This window comes from Coloeus monedula (genome assembly GCF_965178545.1).
Source record: "Coloeus monedula genome assembly, chromosome: 2".
NCBI classification, from domain to species: domain Eukaryota; kingdom Metazoa; phylum Chordata; class Aves; order Passeriformes; family Corvidae; genus Coloeus; species Coloeus monedula.
Window position 1 is genome coordinate 76,010,919 of NC_138782.1, and position 14,113 is coordinate 76,025,031.

At 35.8% G+C, this 14,113-nt stretch overlaps 1 protein-coding gene across 4 annotated transcripts in view; it reads left to right on the forward strand.

The window, feature by feature from the left end:
• HACE1 (HECT domain and ankyrin repeat containing E3 ubiquitin protein ligase 1) overlaps nt 1-14,113 on the forward strand; it is a gene marked incomplete at its 5' end in the record, with an annotated part of 50,316 nt that overhangs the window by 677 nt on the left and 35,526 nt on the right. For all 4 annotated transcript variants that reach the window (XM_082302997.1, XM_082302998.1, XM_082303000.1 and 1 more), the window contains 7 exons: nt 3,825-3,879; nt 4,943-5,032; nt 6,822-6,926; nt 8,226-8,301; nt 8,602-8,733; nt 9,885-9,967; nt 12,259-12,355. In XM_082302997.1, coding sequence (XP_082159123.1) covers nt 3,825-3,879; nt 4,943-5,032; nt 6,822-6,926; nt 8,226-8,301; nt 8,602-8,733; nt 9,885-9,967; nt 12,259-12,355 — 638 coding nt within the window. The remainder of the gene's footprint in view (nt 1-3,824; nt 3,880-4,942; nt 5,033-6,821; nt 6,927-8,225; nt 8,302-8,601; nt 8,734-9,884; nt 9,968-12,258; nt 12,356-14,113) is intronic.

Below are 14,113 nucleotides of genomic sequence, written 5' to 3' on the forward strand. Positions count from 1 at the left end.
GGTGAGAATTCACATTCTCCAGGGCTTACTTTTATGGATGAGTCTTTGGCTGCCTGTCTCCCAGCTTTCATCTCCACTGGTGGAGGAGAGGGAGTAATAATCTGTTTTTTCTGTACATTCCCTGTTTGGACTTCCTGGTGTCCTCCTGAACTGAGCTGCTACACCCTTCGCTTAAGTCACCTGTCACAGTTCTGCTATCTTCCAGTGCAGTTGCTCATAAATTTCACTTGACAGGCAAGTTTCAGGAGGATTTTGCTGCTGCTTATAAGCCTTTGAATGGCAGCAGTTAAAATTCAGGTAATACTATTTACTTAAGCTTAAACTTACAGAAATAATGGAGTAACACCAGTTTAACTAATTGAAGATGCCAGTATGATTAACGCTGTGCACAACCTGTGTCAGTTGGAGCTGCTTTAAATTTACTCCTGTACTAATGTAGGCAGATTGATTCTGAATTTCATGGTTTTTTCACATCTTGGGCATTTTTGTGTTGCACTTCAGAGGTAGTTATGTGTTATGGAATGGCAGTGCAGGTGCGACCCCTGAGACCTTTGGAACAAGTACTTCTATCTCTCTGTAATGCAGAGGGAATGTGAGTTCTATGCATTCCCTAGGAATTGCATGAAACAAATCAGTGGGACTGATATAAGGAGATAAATGGGCTTAACACACTGAAGTCTCAGATTGCATTCCAAGAAGGTCTCCATTCAATGGCCATCAAACTTTGGGTCCATCTTAGCTCATTACATACCTTCTTTCTTGAGCTTGGTGTTCCTTAGGTTCATGCAGGTCTGCCCAAACTCTTCTTGAGAAGCAGGTTTGGCTTGTAGTATATTGCTCCAAACATGTACTGACAGGATCAGCTTGGAATATTCCACACCGGTCTAGCATTGTGTGTGGTTTGGTGGCTTCTTGTATGCTGTGTCTGGCCTCTTGAATTATGATTCCCCCCGCATTGTGTTTGAATAACTTTACTTTGAAATTTAATTTGAAGGATACATAGTTTGCCCCTCCATCCTTAAAGTGAGAGTCATAATACTCTCATAGGAAATGGAGATGTATGTTTGAATTTACTTATGCTGAAGAAGGCATTAAATCCAGGTATTGAACTTCCATTGCATGTGCCGCAGCCATTAGGGTATGATATGGACAGTGATCTCTGTCCAAGTTCATGATAGTATCTCTGAGGAAATAAAGTAATAAGTGTATCTTGCCAGGGCAGGATTCTAAATGATGAATTTTAAGTGTTTTTTTTTTTTAAGAAAGTATTAACACCTGAGTCCAGTGCCAGTGAATACCCTGAGCTTGCAAATAGAACTTTTTTTTTTTTTATCACTCTCCCAAAGTTTCCTTCAGCAGTTGTTTCCTGGACACTTGAGAGCTTGACACAAATTTCTGGATTCTACTGTTATGGCTCAGTGCCTGAAAACTAGGTCTTGTAGCCCAAAGCTCTGACAGTGCATTTTGTGTGCCTTTTTTTTGTCTTTATATATTCAAGACTTGAAATGCAAGCAAGTTAGATAGCAAATAAGTTTGGTGAGTCCATGAGGTGTATAATGCTTTTTCTCTACCTGCTGTCATGTAGTCTATGTAAATTGGAGTTCTTTTATGACTAGAGAAAATAATCACCGAAGATAAGCATAAAAGCTCCTTAGTCCCACACCCTTTTAATTACTTCTGTAAAGAAAAGCTCTGGGAAAATCTGCATGTGCTCCACAGTGTAATTTCTGTTAATAGAATAGCAAAAGGCTTAGTTTTGTAACTGTGCCATAAATGCCTTTTATGGCCCAGCTACACTTGTATTTAACTGTTGTCTTTTTCTAGATTGCTAAACTTGCAATATAGTTAAATTTAATTAGAATCATTATTAAACACTTCAGTTAAGTGTGCTGATATATTTAAAAGTTTTTTTCACCTTTTTTTGGTGTCTTTTATAGGGCCTGATTGTGGAAATATAGGAGGATGTCATATTTAAATTTAGTTCTTGTTCTTAAGTTTGGTTTTTTGTTTTATTTGGAAAGTTTTATCTTCCTGCCAAGAGCTCTGTGAAACAGAGCTCAAACTAGATTTTTTTAAAATTTGTGTGTACTGGAAGCTAATCACAGATAGATTTTTAAAAACTGCTCAAATACTTTACACTATTGATATCTTTATTTAGCATCTATTTAATTTTATTTCAGGACTTTTTCTCTCTGTGTTTCCTTCCAGCTGGTTCTTCCTCCAGCAATCAAATTCTAGGGGTGTGTGTTGGAGATGGAGTTATCTGATGCTCACAGAACTCTCCCATAGGGAACATTTTGTAGAGAGTTCAAACTCTTGAACTTGATGATGTTCGGTGACTCTCTGCAGTGTTTAATCATAATTTGGTGTTTTGAGAGACTTGTGTTTCTTGCACCACGTGTTTGCTGTAAGCAACGCTGATTTTTTAAAAATTTATTTTAAAATTTTTATAGCTGATGAATTTGTGTGATTTGAATTTGACTTACCTCTGTTCAGTGTTCAAAGGTAATAATAGATTAACATTGCTGCTTTATTTTGTTAGCTAGGGACACACAACTTCAGATAGCTGATAGCAGCAGTAATCTTGGAGCATGGTAGAACAGTATTAACAAATAGCATAGCTGCAGTATGATAACAGTTTCTTGGATTCCACTTTATAACTCTGAAGAATCTTTATTTAATGTTCAGCAAATGTCACCTTTCCTATCTAGTGGAAGGAATGAATGTATAGAGGCATGGTCTGTAAAAGACATGAAATGCTATACTTGTTTGGGACTGTTTTAATTCTTCCTGTTCTGATTGCTTTGTAACTTTGGATCAATGAAGGTGATGAGGAAAAACTTGAAAATAAAAATTTTGTGAGAACAGTCCTGTATTTCCGTATCCTGAAACTGTATACCTGGGTTCTCAGAAAGCATAGCCCCTCCTGTCATAAGTTGGCACCTATATGAGCAATCTGTGGAGATTGTACTCTCAAAAATGGGTAAATTGTTGAAGGGAAAAATGGTAATAATTGTCCATAATAAAAAAAAAATATTATTACACATTAGTACTATTTATAATTATTATATGTTAAAAAATTTTAAGTGTTATCGAATTAATCATCTAAAAATAATATTTTACTTCAAGAAGCATGTAAGTGACCAAACAGGCTCATCACACCGATGCAGTGTGCTGGTCTGTGCAGCAGTAGTGATGGCAGAGACTGTGTAGCTGAATGTCAGTCTGTTCCCACCACTGACATGGATCTTCGTGTTCCAGCCTTTTTTCATTGCCTTCAAGTGTGAAATATGAAACTGATTACAGATTAAAAATTAAAATGAAACTTACTGCACTGAGGTATTCAAGTACAGAGACAAAATGGAATGGTTATGACTTAATTTAAAGAAGTCACTACTACAAAATCATAGTCTCAGAACTATGGAAGTCTCTGTGGAAGACAGGAAATTTCCTTCTTTTTAAAATTAAATAGTTAACTGTTTCTGTTTTGTTTGGGTTTTTTAATGCACATTTCTTAAAAACTTTGATTTAATTAACAGAATCATCAATTCAAAGAAATTGATGCTCCACTGAAAATTCTGTAATTTTTACTTTGTAAAATAAAGAAGCCACGTTGAAATTTCATGTATCACAGTTCTGTTAATTCTTTTATCTAAGTATGATGGCTTTTTCTTTATAATGAAACTTTGTGTGTGTAGAATCTGTATAAAAAGAATCATCTGTTAAACAGTGGACACTTGAAAAGGTAAATAAGCGTTGCTAGATACATTTATTTTATGTAAAAGGTATCTTTATGCTAATGGAGTAATTAAATTTCTTCCCAGATAATGAAACTGCTGTCTATACACTGATGCCGATGGTTATGGCTGACCAGCACAGGTGGGAGCTTCTTCAAATTTACCTTTTCTTTCTTTTTTAAGGTCTGAAAAACCCAGCATGTTTGCTAAAGTTGTAGCTCCTAAAGCACTCTCAGAAGTTCTGCTGCTGAATTGCTGAGTTATCTTCTAATTTGAAGTTAGTCACTGACTGTGTGCATCCCAGCATACTTTCACCTGAGAAACCTGTTTTGGTTTATGCCATAGACTGGAATTGGGATTTGTTCTGTTTGAAGCACGTAGGGAAATTTGTCCTAGGATAAGAACAAAAGTGTTGTTTTGTAACTGTGTCTTAGTGCTGAGTATGTATTTATGGATGGCACAGAAGCTCTTAGTCTCATTGGACATCTCAGAAGTAAGAGTTGGACAATGAGATTGATACTTCTGGACTTCCTTAGATGAGCAGCTGTTTCTCTTACTCAGTTGTCCTCAAAGTGCTTGGAACCTGGAGGCTGTATAATGCCAGCTAAGTGGTGCTTCCTTCACATGAATTTTGTAGGGAAGCAGGCATTTGTTCTGCTACATAATATTTTGAGATTGCATGCAAGGGTTTTAAATTATGTGATCAGCCCATTACTGAAAGTTGAAAGGTGCTGTTTAAATTTTTTATATTTATCGTGTATCCTTCTACTTCATCATTATGATTTCACATCCCAGTCTTCCCTCTGAACTTTGCCAGTGTTTGGGAAAACTGTTGGATATGTGGTTGGGGTGATTGTGATAAGGAGGAAAATGGGAATTTATGTCTTGTTCAAACCAAAGCTATTGAAATGCTTGTTTTTCGTATTTGTAAAGAAGTGATTTGGTTGTTTGGTCTAACTCTTACTAGTTTACATTTTAAACACTTTCCCAGTGTCACAGCTCATTTTTTACATACAGTAAGAAGTGGAGAGGTATTATTAATCAGCAAATGCTTAAAAACTGTTTGATCTCTTAGTGATTAGTTGGAGGGAAAAGAAACAGTGATTAAGTAAGAAATAGAGTACTTGTGTACAACTTACAGTATAAACTTTGCTTGAATACTGTGAGCTATTTTTAAAATTTAAAAATTATCTTTCTGTTTGAAGGTCTGTCTCAGAGCTGCTGTCAAATTCAAAATTTGATGTGAATTATGCCTTTGGACGTGTGAAGAGAAGTTTGCTTCATATTGCAGCAAAGTAAGACTTACTTGAGTCCAGTCCAGAAGTTAACAATGAAAATATTGCCACAAATCTAAGGCAGCAATGTAAGCTGGAAAACTCTGTAGTATCAGTTAACATTTTGTTTTCACAATTCCTTTCTGTATCTCGTTTGTTTTTCCTAGTAATGTGCCTGCCTCATAAAGAGGACAGATTTTACACATGATATCAAATGGCTTTCCAAATTCCATTGAAGGAAGTATGGCTAGACACTTTTTTTACCGTTCTGTGAAATCTCAAGTCTTTGAAGAAATGCAGCCATGGTGTGCATCCTGTATAGCTGGGTTACTCTTGCCTTTGTAGAGGTAGAGAACTCTCGTCTGCAAGTGCTGATTGTTTTTGAGGTATTCTAAAACAGTGGGAAGCATTTGGATGTTTGTTGGGAAGCAGCTGTTCCACAGTAGTTCATGTGACCATAACTGAAGGGAATATAACTTGGGCACTCACTTCTAGTAAGTTTTGTATCCTGGATAGAGGGCTTAAGTGCAAATATTAAATCTTGATCTATATTATTTATTGTTTGTATAGCTCTTCAGTGGGGATAACTCTATTTTATATGTAACTCTGCCAAGAAACAGACAGGTTAACATAACATAAATAGAAATGAACCAGATAGTTTAAACTGATGAATGAATGCTCTATATTTGGCTCCCCTTTTATATATCTTGAAAGTTCTTACATTTAAACTGTTAAAAAAAAGCAAAAATAAAAGAAATAGTACTAGTATTGCATATATATAGCAGGGATTTGGTTGCAGTAAAGGTGGAAATCCCAGCTTCTTAAACAGACTGTTTTAGAAATAGCTGTTTCCCAATTATTTAATCTCAGAATTACATACTGCTTATATAAAATTTACTTAAGGAAGTACTTACAACAATGCAAGCAAATTTTTAGCATGTGCTTTAGAAGTATATTTGAAAATATACTGTATTTATTGATTCTAAAAGACAAGAAATTGTGTTACACTTAGTTTCTGGATTGTCTATTATCTTTACTTAGTTATTGGGTCACGAAGGAGTCATCAAGGTGCTGGTTTTGCAACACACTGTACAGTTAGTCTTCAGTTTCTTTGGGTTGTTGTGTAGCAGTTCTGACATTGGGAAGATCTGTAAAAATGGATTAGCTGGTGGCAACAGATAGGAAAATACTCTGTTTATCTTTTCAATCAGCTTTTCCTCTTGAAGAGTTCAGGAGCAAGATAAACATGTAGTGCAGAGTTTGTCTTGTTGATGTCATTGGTTATCCTGAAGAGCTGCTATATTATGTAAAGTAAAAGAGAGTTAGAGGTTCAAAATCAATAGCAAAGAAGTATTTGTATGAATTTTAGAATTTTCATGATATTCAATCTTTAAACATCACTTCTGGACACTGAAGCATAACAAACCCCAAAATATTTAATGGAGAATTTGGTCCTGTTAATAGATTAGGGATGAGAGAGGTGAGAGGAAATCAAAAGCAAAACTTTTTAAACAGTTTATGGTTTAAAGAATTACCAGTCTTAAAGATTTACTGTTGTGTTTTAAAGTCATTAAAATCACGGAGAAGGCTGCCATCTATTCATTGCTACAAGTTATATTTGGTCACTTCTCGCTGTATTAAGTGACTTTCCTTTAGCTTTGTGTAGCTTGAACTATGAGAGTATAAAACAATTTTATGTAAAGCTGTTCTAGTGAGTGTGATTTGTGCATAATATTGCTGTTGTCTTTATGCCAATACAGATTTGTAAATATCCTTTTTACAGTTTTTCCCTTTTTTATTTTCTTCTTAGCTGTGGATCAGTTGAATGCCTTGTTCTGTTATTAAAAAAAGGAGCAAATCCTAACTATCAGGACATCTCAGGATGTACTCCTCTTCATTTAGCAGCAAGGAATGGGTAAGTTTTTAAAATACTTAAACTCTTAAAAAATTTTGTGCATAGTGTGCTTGAGCTGGCATATTCTGTAATATTTTTGCATAGTTCAAAAAAACCCCTTTGGTTTTCACTTTTGAAATTAGAGAACACGGAGCTTAAAATCCTTACTTTGAGTATTCATAGAATAATTTTTTATAAATAGTAAGTTGTATCTGGAATACCAATTCCAGTGCCAGTCATTTTAGTGTTTTCTGTTAATCAGGGGCATAATAATTCTTACAACAGTAGTTGAACAAGGAATGCATTCATCTTCCCAGTTAGCTGAGTAAGAAAAGATTTGGGAGTGCTTGGAGGGGTTCAGAGACTTCAGTTTTTCCTCAGATAGTGTTTCCAAGAAAATCTTTACTGCAAGGAAAAGAATACAGAGTTGGCCTGCACAATGTTAGGAGAGGAGGAGAGAAAAAAAACCCAAACCAGTGAGCAAGTATCTTTTTAAGATCTTACTTGAACTGTATTATGTGAAAGCATGCAGCTGTATAGGTAATGTTGTCTTTGTCTTTTTAGAACATGTATGTGATACAATAACTGAATTGTATCACAGCTGGTACTTCACATGGGGAGGAGATAGTATTTAGTGGCTTCTAGGTGTGTGTGAGATCTATTTGTAGGGGAGGAAAGAAGCAGCCAAGTGGTGCATAATGAAATGCAGAAATACACACAGGAGACAGTTATGTGGAAATGAGGTATAAGAAAGGTGTGAGAGGTACCAAATAAAAAGGAAGAGCAAAATAAATCTGTAAAGGTAAAGGACTGTGAGCATTAAAAGACAAAACAAAACATGAATTAGGAAAAAATACCTCTACTTTTATTGAGACAGTAATTGTACTTACCAAAGATTTGCACAGTGTTACAATGACTGTCTCATTAAATAACGATTTAGTGGTGTATTGCGAACATGTTCACTGACATGTACAGGCAATGGTGAACTTCATGGACTTCTGTTAGCTGAACTCTGGCTTTTTGTCTTGAAAGTATAGCTCATGCAGAGCTGAAACTGTTTAGAGTAGTGAAGTGCTTCTGTACTTTCTCCAAAAACAGCTGTGATTTTAGCCCTGTGTTGTTGTTTGCTACTCTTGCACTGTCTGAGTCTCTGTAAAGATCACTTCTCTTTTTCACATGCTCAGTACTGTACTCCTTATTAAATTGGAACTGCCTGCTATGCTTGGAACAATGACAAATTAGAGTGGAGCTCTAAGAAGATATTTAGTCTTAGTAAGTGATTTTCCCTGACTGGATTTTAATGTATTCTTTTGCCTGTAGCCAGAAAAAATGTATGAGCAAGCTGCTGGAATACAGTGCAGATGTCAACATCTGTAATAATGAAGGCTTGACTGCAGTAAGTGCTATTAATTATCATGATGTTCTTAAAATAAATGAAGAATTTGGAGATTCTTGGTTTTTGGGCTTTTGCCATCTTACATGCAAAACAAAACTGCTGTGTGTCCAGTGCCATCAAGAATCAAAAGATGTGATCAAAATACGTAAGCATATGATTGTATTGTTCAAAGCTTCTCTTAATATATTCAAAGCTTCTTTCTGTGAAAGTGTTGACAATAATACAGCCAGGTTTAAAACAGTTTTTATGGAATATGTGTATCATTGCTAAAGGAAACGTATATCATCATTTTGTACTTAGATTCATTGGTTGGCTGTCAACGGACGGACAGAATTGCTTCACGATCTTGTTCAGCATGTCAGTAATGTAGATGTTGAAGATGCCATGGGACAGACAGCCCTTCATGTAGCTTGTCAAAATGGACACAAGACAGTAAGTTTCAAAGTTTTATGAACACAATGGATTTGTGAAGAACTTAGTAATGCCTCAAAGTTGTGGTGTTTTTATAAACTTCAGCCTAGTGATGCACATGATAATGGCTAGAAGTGTGAAGAGTGCAGTTGTGTGTCTTAGTATTGACTGCATGCACTTCCATGGGAACAACTTACTTATTCTTGTGGAGGTGATTGTTCTCAGTGCTCATGGGAGTTTAGGTGACTTACTATATACTGTTCAGCTCTTCTGTAGTGCTATTATTGGCTTGTTAATAATAAGTTTTTATATAATGTTAAAGGTTTGAAAATGTTTTTCCTTATTTTTCAGAATATGTTTACTTCATAATTGTGCCAGTTATTATATGATTTTGAAATCTGAAATATTAATTTACCATGAGTGAAAAATGAAAACAGAGTTGGTCAGTTACATTTTTAACCCTAGAAGTAAACAAGTTCAAATAAACTGTTCTATTATTGATTGTGTGAATAATTTTTATGCCTGACCTTGCGTTAGGGCTGACTATTTATATTCAGAGTACAAGTCTGGATGCTTTACTTGAACTGCATTAGAGCCCTTTAGAGTTATACAGATTGCCACCAGAATTATGTACCGCTAAAAAAAAAAAAAAATTATAATTCTACCCAGATCCTTTCTGTTGTCCTTGTCAGTGCTGGATTTTGGAAGACCAAATTCTGAAAAACTGTTACCTGTAAATGTAGCAAATTTATGTGACTGAAATGTAACAAAAGTTGTTTGAGAGTCTGCTCAGTGTTTTCGTATTTTAGGATTTGCTTAGCTATTTCTTCTAGTCTAGTTTGAGTTTGAAACTTCAGCTTATGATAAGGCTGTATATGGCTGTACCTAACTTGAAGTAATTTTGTAATTTGTAATTTTTAAATGGCTTGTATCTCCAGGAATCTTTGGGATTAGATAAGATACTGTTACTGAAATGAGAATTTCAAAGGAAGCTTTATGAGCTCTGATAGCCATGATTTTCCATTTAACGTTTAGGAATTTTGATCCCGAGATTCATTATTGAAAATCAAATCCTTCAGTGTAATTAGACATGCATGGCACTAAATAGTTGCAAGCCAGTAGGGTTTTTCACTGCTCCTTTTTTTTAATGCTGATGTTTTGTTCTCTTGTAGACGGTGCAGTGTTTGCTGGACAGCGGTGCAGATATAAACAGGCCGAACGTTTCTGGGGCAACTCCGCTTTATTTTGCTTGCAGGTAATACACTTTTAACTTTTGAATACTGGCCTAAAAATGAAATATTTTTTTCCCTTTTTGCAATAACACTGATTAGAAATTACAAAATTTAGGAAATATAAAAGCTGACTGGTATTTAATCTTGTCTCATTTTTGAGTGTAGTTTGGTGTCTTATGTAAATACTTAGGTTAGTACTGCAAGCTTATGTACCTCTCTCTAACAGACATGTTAAACACGTACATGTGCATGTTCTAGCATGAGTCATAAATTGATGACTGCTGAACCCTTTTCTGAAAAAATGAATTCTGCCAACTTAGGTTATTTTGAGTATAGTAAAACCAGAGCCTTCTTTAAGGCAAGTTTGGCTATTGCTTCATGTACATTATGGTATTACAGTATACATGAAATGTGCATATATGCATTAAAGTTACAATGTTGAATTAAAATTCCATTGTTGCTTTGATCAGTTCTGTTTTCTTCGAAGTTTAGTTATATTTCAAAATTAATCACATACGATAAATGATCTTCAGTTTTAATTAGAGCGTTTCTGCAATTTGTTAGAACGTTTACAATTTTTACAGTCCCTGTGCTTTGGTTACAGGTTAAATAGTTATGATAATATTAACTGTAACTACTATAAGCAAAAGGAGAGATGGACTGACCTGCTGGCCTGCTAAGAGTTATGTTCTGGGAGCCGTGGTCTTTGGAGACAGTGTATGTTGACTTGTGGCAGTTGAGAAGAAGGGAAGTGGAGAATAAATAGCTGCTAGCCTTTGTTCTTGATTTAGGGACTGGTATTTGCACACACTTTAAAAGAAATAAGCAGTTTGTCTTGGCTTGGAGGTTTTTCCTAAGAAGGGAATGTTGCAAGTACAGCAGTCCTATTCCTTAGAAATTAACAACTGGAGCAGTTGGCAGGGTAGAATGTACATGGTGAATATTACAGCAAGCCTGGAAAGAAAGGTTGTAGGTCCCTGTTGACAGGGAAGGCAGGATGTGGTAGCAGTGGCAGGTGACAGCTGCAGAAGGGGTATCAGTATTCAATGTCTGAGTCTGAAACACGTGTTTTGTCAATGTGTTGGGTTGTGCACTTAGTCTAGAGAATTACAGTGAAGATGCTGCAAGTAAATCGTTAGTCTTAGCTGCTTTCCGACCCTGAATGTTTGTTTGCATTGGGACAAAGTCTGGTAAATCAGGTTAACCTGTTGGCTTCCTGGGCTGGAAGGACAGGACTGAGGAGAACTCATCTGGGAGCTCTTGAGAGATCAGTGAAGCTACCTCTTGTCCCTCAGCTGTTAATTTTCACTTTACTTGTGCCCTTTCTGAACTGATAGGTTCAGCCTATCAGGCTGAGGATGCAGGCAGCCTCTATATGTTCCAGGATGCCAAATACTCATATGCATTTGTGTAAAGGGTGTACTGCAAACTAGCTTGAGAAGTAACACGTCACTGAAAAAACTTGTATCTGTAACCTTAATTGCTGTGTCTTTATCAGTTTTTCACCCTTTAGATGCTTCTGTATTATGTTTGGTGGTATATGCACTTAATGCTGGTGAAAGCAATAGTCAAGTAATCTTTCCATGTGTTTTTAGTGAAGTAAACCTCTGATCACTGGTACTCAATTTCTCTTTTTTTTTCAGAAGAAAGGGTTTGGGAAAGTGTTGAGAGGTATAAATAATCTTTGGTTTTACTGTTTTCTAGGCAATGCTGGCGTGTTGGAATAGTTGGGAAATTTTTGACTCAAGGGAACTAAGGGTCCTATACAACCTATAAGCAGATTAGTGAATACACTGTGAAATAGACTTTGAATGCAAAAGTAAAACTCACCACTTTTAAAGGCTAGGCAATACATTTATATATACCAGATAAAAGAAATTGGAGCCATTTGAGTGATGTATTTATCTCTTGTGCAAAAAAGAAAAAAATTAAAAAATCTTACTAATATTTTATTGATGGTTAAAGTACAATTAGGTTACTTTTTCTCCAAATATGGTAGAAGCGAGAAAAGAACTTGGTAAAGATAACTTCCTCTGTAAAGTAAATTGGAATATGAATTTAGAAAGAGCTCTCTTTTTGCAGGAAATGCAGCTCTTAGATATTTATGAGGCGAGGCTAAGATGAGTCATTTCTGAATGATGAGGGTGACTCTGACTTCATAAATGGGCCTTACCTAATTTTGCACTGTTCTTTTGCAGTAACTGTTTTCTTCTATCTTATGTTGGTTTTGTTTGTTAGATGCAGTAAAGACAGATTTATGACTCACAGTAGAGCATAAATGCTGTATTAACTGTTTTTCTTCTCTTTTGAATAGCCATGGTCAGAGAGACACTGCACAAATTCTTTTGATGAGAGGAGCCAAATATTTACCAGACAAGAATGGTGTTACTCCACTGGATCTCTGTGTACAGGTATTAAGTTAGCAATACTTTTTCTGTCAGCTTCTGTGACTTACTGCAGTGTCACCTGATCATTATTACCTTTTTCGTTCTTAAGGCCTCTGAATGATGGTAGTCCTTTGGCAAAACAAATGCAAAGCGTAATGTTTTTACCATTCAATTGATCCAACAGGCAGGTTCATAATTTCTACCCTTTGCGTAAGTCAGATGCAAGAATTGACCTCATGAGAAAGCATTTACAGAACTCCAGTTGACTAGAAAGTTTGAGAATCCTTGATATAATGGTAATAGACAATTTAGGTGCTTACCTCTTAACAAGTAAGAGGTAAAGGCATGCAGAAAAGTGTGATCATTTTTTTTCTCTCAAATAATAGATTTTCTTTTCTCTTGAAGAGATATTGCTATTAAAACCAAACAAAACTTACATGGTGCTGACTCTTACTTTTCAAAGGTATTTCCATATCTGGATGAGGAGCAAAATTCTTACATGTTTTCAACTAACACAGCATTTTCAACTGCAAAACAGTCTGTCTTGTTTGCTGCCAAGTACTGCTTGTACTGCTTGCTGAAGTGACTTTTTTTGATTTGTGAACACTTAAGCTTTTTTCTGTCGGATCAGTTGAAGGTCAGTGTGTAAATAACACAAATGAATGGAAGCTTTTGAACCTCTGCTGGTAATCAGACTAGAAATCTGAACTGGAAGCTGAAAAAACCAAATCACTGGACTGACTGGACATGACACTACCTTGATGCATATCATTAGTCTGTCAGGATAAAGTTGAAATTTTCTAATCTTTTTTTGTGTATTTTCAGATTATTTCAACCTCAAGTGACTTAATTTCTTGAGGTGTCCTTATGTGCCTAAGACTTGAAATAGTTGTGTGTATGTGCAAGAATGCTGTCTCCAGTACCTGTGGGATATTTTCGGAATGTTTAATTTTGACAGCCTTATTCCATAGACTGTCTGTGGAAGACCTTGATCAAGTTAGGTTACTTACGGTATTTCTTTTTGGATATAAGAAACCAAGTAAGTCCTCAGCTCTGGTTACTGAGGAGTGCCAGATCACTGTACAGTCTCACTGCTGACTTCATTGTGAAACTCAGATTTTTTTTTTTCTTTGTTATGACGGAATGACTTTATCATTACATAAAGCCACGTGGAGTCTGATCAGTTCCAAGGTTTTCTGCAGCCACAGACCTGTAAGACGGTATATGGCAAGAGAGGTTTAGATTAGATATTAGGAATAATTTCTTCATGGAAAGGGTTGTAAAGCATTGGAAAAGACTGCCCAGGGAAGTGGTGGAGTCTCCATCCCTGAAAGTGTTCAAAAAATTATGGTTATGGCACTTGAGGACATGGTTTAGTAGCATACATAGGGGTAGTGCTAAGCTGATGTTTGGACTTGATGATCTTAAAGGTATTTTCCAACCTAAATGATTCTGTGATTCTGTACCATTGTGTACTTAGTGGTACAGTTCTTATTTTTTATGATTACTGTTTTGAGTTTCTGCTTCAGTCTCCAGTTTTGCAATCCCTGGGGCACCTCTTTACACATAAAACTTCTGTTAACTTTTTTTAGGTGTGAGTAGTGACACCTGGTGTTTGTTTTGTAGTGATGATCTTACTGTGTTCAAGATCATGCAGTATACAAGTTCATGATGCCAAGTAAGAATGGAGAAAACAATAATGTTTTCTTTCTTTTTATACCGAGGGTCTTATTCTGTGCTTGCAGGTTTGTTTTTCAAAGTCGATACGTATTTTTAGAAGAC